The sequence below is a fragment of the Microtus ochrogaster genome, unplaced genomic scaffold, assembly GCF_000317375.1.
Source record: "Microtus ochrogaster isolate Prairie Vole_2 unplaced genomic scaffold, MicOch1.0 UNK8, whole genome shotgun sequence".
NCBI classification, from domain to species: Eukaryota; Metazoa; Chordata; class Mammalia; order Rodentia; family Cricetidae; genus Microtus; species Microtus ochrogaster.
In genome coordinates this window covers 3,791,985-3,799,532 of record NW_004949106.1, presented here as the reverse complement: position 1 = coordinate 3,799,532, position 7,548 = coordinate 3,791,985, and the positions used below count along the sequence as shown (strand labels likewise).

At 48.4% G+C, this 7,548-nt stretch overlaps 1 protein-coding gene across 1 annotated transcript in view; it reads right to left on the bottom strand.

Moving 5' to 3' along the window:
- Nucleotides 1–7,425, bottom strand: part of Hspd1 (heat shock protein family D (Hsp60) member 1) — a 14,514-nt gene extending 7,089 nt beyond the window's left edge. The window contains exons 1-10 of the mRNA XM_026788837.1: nt 7,132–7,425; nt 6,425–6,600; nt 4,952–5,204; nt 3,986–4,068; nt 3,467–3,562; nt 2,408–2,501; nt 2,042–2,210; nt 1,552–1,651; nt 826–1,071; nt 4–81 (exon numbers count right to left, since the gene is read on the bottom strand). Of these exons, the coding sequence (XP_026644638.1) occupies nt 4–81; nt 826–1,071; nt 1,552–1,651; nt 2,042–2,210; nt 2,408–2,501; nt 3,467–3,562; nt 3,986–4,068; nt 4,952–5,204; nt 6,425–6,598 (1,293 nt within the window). The 5' untranslated portion in view covers nt 6,599–6,600; nt 7,132–7,425. The remainder of the gene's footprint in view (nt 1–3; nt 82–825; nt 1,072–1,551; nt 1,652–2,041; nt 2,211–2,407; nt 2,502–3,466; nt 3,563–3,985; nt 4,069–4,951; nt 5,205–6,424; nt 6,601–7,131) is intronic.
- Between the last annotated feature and the right edge of the window lie 123 nt (nt 7,426–7,548).

The following is a 7,548-nucleotide window of genomic DNA, read 5'->3' as shown; positions in this document are numbered from 1 at the left end:
CACAGCTGCTCGCGTGGCATTGAGCGCGTCTGTAACTCTGTCTTTCTTCTCATTCACCTCCACATCGCTTGTTCCTCCAACCTAAAGAAGAAAGAATTAAGGTTAGCATGACCTTTCCCGTTCACCAAGACTGCCTGAAGTCATTCTGAAGGAAAACCTGCGCTGGGTATGGTGGCAGTCAGATCCCAGCACTCAGGAGACCAAGGCCTCCTGGGCTATAGAGCTCAAAACAAAAAGAAGCCATTCTAGAATAAAAGATCATGTGGAAAAGTATCTAGTAAGGCTGCCTCTTCTGAGGAATGTACCCCACTAACAAATCATCTTTTCCAGAATTTCCCACATAACAAGCTGCACTCTAGTTTGAGAAAAGGATGATAACCAGGAAATGGTGCTGCAAGCACTTAAGTCTCTGACTTTTGAGGCCAGCCTGGGCTACCAATTGAGCTCCAGGACAGCCAGGACTACATAGAAAAAAAAGAAAACAGAAAAGGCTAGGCTGGGGTATGGAGCAGTGGTAGATTGCTTGTTACACAGGACAAGGAATAGTCTCAGGCTTCACACCCGTCAGGAACCTATTTTAGGCTCTGGAGGCACTGGGACATAGCCCAGTAGGTCAGAGGGCTTGCTTTGCAAGTCTGATGACCGGAATTTAATCCTTGAAATCACGGTGGAAATGTAGATAACCAGCCCCTGACCACATGTGCCCTATGGAGTACAGTGTGCGCACACAGACACAGCTGAGATTTGGGGAATTGAAGCATTTGCTTAGCTACTGCTGGTATGCACCACAGAACCAAAATCAAAGTCACCAGGCTCCAGCCTCACCTTCAATACAGCTACGCCATCTGAGAGTTTTGCGAGCCGCTCGTTCAGCTTCTCCTTTTCGTATTCACTAGTGGTGATGTCGAGCTGCTCAGTGATCTCCTGAATGCGCTTCTCAATTTGAGCCTTGTCACCTTTTCCTTTCAAAAGCATGGCGTCATCTTTAGTGACAATGACCTCTCCAACTTTCCCTAAGTCATGAGCTTGAACATCTTCAAGGTTTAGATTCAACCCCTCTTCTCCAAACACCTATAAAAGCAGTGTGCTATTAGTGTCTTTCGTGATGTGACACAGGTATCTATCTGTGAGGAGAAACATCTGGAAATACTGCTTTTCAGGGCTGGAGACGGCTCCTCGGCCAAGAGCACCGCTGATTCAGGTGTCCTCCCAGCACCTGCATGGCACCTACAATTGTCTCTAACTGCAGTCCTGCGGGACCAGATGTGCCTTTTGGTGTGCATACAAAATACCAAGGAAAAGGGGCAGAGGAAAACAATGCTGTTTTCCTTGGTGTCAAGGCCATTGGTACCTAGAACAAGGTCTGACTAAAATCACTATTATACAAGCTGAAACTAGCTTTATTTGAATTGAGAAAACCTTTTTATCATGCCCGTTCTTAGGAACATGACCTTACCCTAGTCCCTATGCTCCAAACAGGCTCATCTATCTGTGAAGCGCACGCTCTAACGTTTGCAGGCTGGAAGCACCCCCCACCAGCGATCCACTCACCGCACCACCAGTAGCAATAGCCATATCTTTAAGCTGGTTCTTCCTGTTGTCCCCAAACCCTGGTGCTTTGACTGCCACAACCTGAAGACCCACTTTCAACCTGTAAAGAACAGTAACTGTGAGATTTAAACTGGAGGGGCAACTGGGAGAAAACACCTAGTTTGGTCCATGGTAAGTTCTGGCACTACCAAAACACTCAGGACCCCTACTCCTTTCCCAGCAACTTCTGGCCTGAAGAAAGGACGGGCTCTCATCTGTTCCTTCCAGGCTGATCAGACAGCTGGACATCAGTGTCAGAGGACATAGGGAACTAGTTCTCGCTGGGAAGCTGGATGTGTATTTGAGGCCAGCTTGAAACGGTCTCAAACCAACCAAACCAACCACCAGGCTTATAACATGTAGAGCACTCCAATGTACACCACTGCGCGAGACACTACGTGCATCAAACAGCAACACAGACCACCATCCGCCCGACCCATTTGCCAATGACCTGTTCAAGACCAGTGTGCTTAGAGCCTCTCCATCAACGTCCTCAGCAATGATGACCAAGGGCTTCCGATGAGCATTGGCAATTTCCAGAGCAGGCACGATGGACTGCACACTAGAAATCTTCTTTTCACTCAACAGAACATAGGCATCTTGGAATTCACATTTCTGACCTGTAAAACAGAGAGCAGTAAGATCAAATCCTAAAGTATCGAGAATTCTAACAATTTACTTTCACAAAGAGACCAGTAACTCACAGGCTTTCTTCCTCTTCATTTAGTGAACTATACACATTACACCAACCCACCGCCTACAGCTGACGGATACCTTTAGAGTGTATTTAAGATTTTGTTTACTGCCTTGTGCTTACCTTTTGATGTGTTAATAAAATACGGGGAAATATATCCTCTGTCAAACTTCATGCCTTCAATAATTTCTAATTCATCATTCAGGGTTTTCCCATCCTATGAAAAAATTCAAAGACTTAGATGAATGAATTTCTTTTCTTTTAAAACTATGGGGAGTGAGCATTAGGACTCAGTGGTAGAGTTTTTAATTTATTTTATTTATTATGTATATAGTATTCTCCTGCGTGTATGCCTGCCTGCCAGGAGAGGGCACCAGACCTCATTACAGATAGTTGTGAGCCACCATGTGGTTGCTGGGAATTGAACTCAGGACCTCTGAAAGAGCAGCCAGTGCTCTTAACCTCTGAGCCATCTCTCCAGCCCCCTAGAGTTCTTTTTTTAATAATTTATTTTTATCTTGTACACATTAGTTTTTCCTGCATGTATGTCTGTGCAAGGGTATTGGGTCTTGGAGTTACAGACAGCTGTGAGCTGCCATGTGGGTGCTGGGAATTGAACCTGGGTCTTCTGGAAGAGCAGTCAGTGCTCTTAATTGCTGAGTCATTTGTCCAGCCCCAGATGAGTCAATTTCAATGAAGAAACAACACTTGAACAGGTGACCTTTAAGACAGCTCTGGGATTAAGAACACGTGCAGCTGTGGAAGAGGACCTGGTTAGGTTCCAGGCACCCACGCGGTGGTCCACGCTGCAGTTCCAGGGTTCTGCCTTTCTTTTGGACTCTGGGGCACCAAGAACACATGTGGTACAAGTGCGCGCGTGCACACACACGCCTTTAGTACCTATAACAAGCCGAGGGTAGAGGAATCTCTGAGGTAGAGGCCATGGTCCTGGGCCAGCCAGGGCTGAAGTGAGGCCTTGCTCCACCCTCCCTAATTAGCTGGTTGAGAGCTAATAATTATTTATTAAATCGGATAGACTTATTCTGGCAGGGAAAGCTCCCAATTCTGACACCAGGAAGCTCCATACTCAGCAGACAAAGGAGTGAATTACCGGCACAAACAAGAAACGTGCACAGCACACCTAACTGAAGGTGTGGCCCACCCGTCACAGCCTGCGCTCACCTTCACTGTGATGACACCCTTCCTTCCCACCTTCTTCATCGCATCAGAAATGATGTTTCCAATGTCTTTGTCTCCATTTGCAGAAATTGTAGCAACCTGAAATAACCACATTATTTCAAAATTAAATGGTAAGACCAGCATTTTCAACCCTCTTTCCCTTTGACCTTCTAAACAGATACTTGTACCCAGAGGGACATTTTACAAGTTAACAGTTTTAATGAAGCACTGGTTAGTGAACTGGAGCCACAACAGCAGTCCCTCCATCCTTTGGCATGCCACAAATACATTGACAGCGTCTTCCATGGGTTCATAATGCCACGTGGCGCACACCTTTAACTCCAGCACCTGGGAGGCAGAGGCAGGCAGATCTCTGAGTTCGAGGCCAGCCTGGTCTACAAAGAGTGTTTCAGAACAGCCTTGGCTACACACACTCACACACACCCCTGTCCTGAAAACCAAAGAAGATCCAAATTAAAATTCGCTAGTCAATTCTTTTCAAACAGGAAATAAAATCCTTACCTGAGCAATTTCTTCAGGGGTTGTCACGGGTTTAGACTGTTTTTTCAGTTCAGCAATTACAGCATCAACAGCCAACATCACACCTAGTTCCAGAATGTATGTTACTAAAACGCTCATCACCACGGCTCCCAAGCCCAGCATAAGATTCATTTTAACGTTTATACGCAAGCTCCGTGTCAGTGCTCTCTTAACCGCACCAAGTGACACGGCACACACTCACTCATCTGGAACATCAATCAAGCTGAAAACCACAGACTGTGAAAACCTGATCAAGATGGTGAGTGGGGCTCACACCTGTAATCCCAACACCCAGGACGCTCGGGCAAGAGGACTGCTTTTAAGGCCAGCCAGGGAGGGCTGAGAGGAGTACCCACCCATTCTTAACAAAAGTGATCAACTGTTTGTGGGCTGGAGAGCTGGCTTATTGGTTAACAGCATAGGAGGCTCTTTCAACGGACTGGGGCTAATTCTCTGCACCCACAGGGCAGCTAAAAAAAAAAAAAAAAAAATGGGGGCTGGAGAGATGGCTCAGTGGTTAAGAGCATTGCCTGCTCTTCCAAAGGTCCTGAGTTCAATTCCCAGCAACCACATGGTGGCTCACAACCATCTGTAAAGAGGTCTGGCGCCCTCTTCTGGCCTTCAGACAGAATATTGTATACATAATAAATAAATATTAAAAAAAAATATGTAACTCTAGTTCCAGGGGATCTGGTACCCTTGCAGACAAGTCAGCCAAGCACATAATAATAATAAATCTTAAAACAAAAATCGAAGCCGGGAGTTGGTGCACACCTTTATTCCTAGCACTTGGGAGGCTGAGGCAGGTGAATCTCCGTGAGTTCAAGGCCAGCCTGGTCTACAAGAGCTAGCTCCGGGACAGGCTCCAAAGCTACAGAGAAACCCTGTCTTGAACAGTGTAATTCTCTGTAATTTCTTTCTGTAGGGTCAATGACTTGGCACTCTTACCTCTCCGGATTTCTACTGGGTTGGCCCCTTTGCTGATCTTCTCAAAGCCCTCCTTGGCAATAGAACGTGCCAGAACGGTAGCTGTGGTAGTGCCATCCCCGGCCTCTTCATTTGTGTTGTTGGCAACATCTTGAACAAGTTTGGCTCCGATGTTTTTGTATTTGTCCTTCAAATCAATTGACTTTGCAACAGTGACCCCATCTTTCGTTACTTTGGGACTCCCCCAGCTCTGCTCAATAATCACCGTTCTTCCCTACAAGGACAGAAGAGAACAGCAACCCTCAATGGTGAGTCTCAAAAGTCTACAGACTAACAAGACAAAAATCCAGGCACCAAGAGATGCCACCTATAGAGCAAGGCAGTACAGATGACAATCACCAAATCCCAGAACATCCGTCACATCCCTTGCACTTGAGTTTTGCTTATGAAGTTATTTTTCCTATTCACTCAATACAAAACTCCAAAAACGGCACCAACAATTATAGGCAACTTGGATTTGAACCAAGTTATTCTGTCTCGAGCTATCTGTGCAGCTCTTTAGATCACTCTAACATCCATTTAAAATGACCGTGCCCCACACCCAAGGATGTCCTCAAAGTCCAAGGCTCCTCATTCAACCACAGATCCCAACCTTTGATCTCAAGCTAGTTTGATTCAAAGGAGTTCCAGGTGAGCTGTGGCTAAAGACCCTGCCTCAATAAACAACAGGTGAGCCAGCACGTGGGAGGTAGAAGGAACAGGACCAGGAAGGAGGTTAAGGAGTTAGAGGCCAGACTAAGCTATTGCGGTTCTCTCAAAAACCCCAAACCAAACTTCTGGAAGATGAAAATGGCAGAAATCATGAAAGTGAAAACAGCTCTGGAGATGTGTGTTGGGGACAGTCACAGAGCAGTGAAGATAGAATCATAAACACTGACTCGGGCTGGAAAGATGGCTCGGTGGTTAGGACCCAGGTTCAATCCCAGCACCTACAGCAGCTCACAACTGTCTGTAACTCAGGTTCTGGTACACACAGATATACACGCAGGCAAAAACATCAAAGAATATAAAAATAAATAAACCTAAACCCTACGCTAGTGTATTTACTGTACGTATGCTGGGATACTTCAGTACAGTAAAACTTCACATCTCCAATTATGCACGTTCAAGAGTTATTAGCTGGGCTTTCCCTTCTATATCCTCTACTGGGAAAGGATCCAAAATTTAATGCAAGCACGCACACAAGATTCATTACGCCTCCCGTTTGAAAATCCTCCTTGAACAATACTCTATTACATACACTGTGCTGCACAAAGTCCCCCAAATCGGCTGCGGCAGTATTAATGCCACCAACAAAAATCCGTTACACCCCCAAATCACTACCACGTACCACATGCAAATCAGATTTTCACAAACTCGATTACAAAATACTGTCTGATTTGAAGCTACAAACCAACTATTCTTTTATCAACACGATTTTAAATATACTGATACCTTTGGCCCCATGGTAACAGCTACAGCGTCGGCTAAAAGGTCTACACCTTGAAGCATTAAGGCTCGAGCATCCGCACCAAATTTTACATCTTTGGCATAGGCCCGAGTGAGATGAGGAGCCAGTGCCCGGGACACTGGTCTCATCTGGCGAAGGACTGTGGGTAGTCGAAGCATTTCTGGGAGAGGAGAGGGAAAAAAAAAAAAAAGGCAAAGGGTCACTACTAGCTAAGGACAAACGTGACCACCTGTGGTTCAGAACAGGGAGGCTAGCTCTAGCTCAGTGTCCTCGAACCACGCCTGGGCCCCACGGCGCTGCAGCTCCAGGACAGCGTTCGCAAGCAACTGACCAAAGAGGCCGCCCCCAGGCCTGACCTACAGGACTAGCACAAAGCACACGAAACCACTTCTCCAGGGCCACCCACTCATGCTGCTGTCCCGAGTTAATCTTTCACTGCCAAAGCGGCCTTGGGTTGGGGGTTGGGGGGGACCAAGCAGGCGTAAGCGAGGCAGGTTTCAAATGCAAGTGCACTCTATAGAAGCATTCGTGACGGTGCAAAACCCCGCTCAGCAAAGTGTCTCCGGGTGGCCACCCGGAGCTACCGTAGCACCGCACCGCAGCTAGCAAGGCCGCAAAAACAGAAAGAAAAAACCCCAAAACCCAGGATCGCAGCTCGGCCCAGGCGCGCGGCCCCACGTGTCTTCCCGACCAGGCGTCCCAGGCAAGGTCAAAGTGGAGGCGCCGGATCCCCGCAGCCGGAGGGGACGAGAAGGGACCGCGACCCCCGTCCTACGGAGTCCTGCAGCGGCGCCAGGCGCAGGTGGCACCCGAGGGCCCGAGCGGCTCCCGCCCGAGCCCGTCCTGGCTCCCGCGCTTGGCCCGGATCGCGTGGTGCCCGCCACACGTGATGAACCCCGCGTGGCCCCGCAGGGCCCAGACGGGCGAGCCGAGCCCGCGGCGTCGCTGCCAGCCTCGTCCCCCCTCCTCGTCCGCCGTGCTAGGCCCGTGCCGGACACGGAACCGTGGAGCGCCCGGATCGTCGTGCACGCCGGGCTCGCGTACCTGCGGGGCGGCGGCGGGAGCGCACGAGGCGAAGCAGGCCGTCGGCGGCGAGTGAGGGACCGAG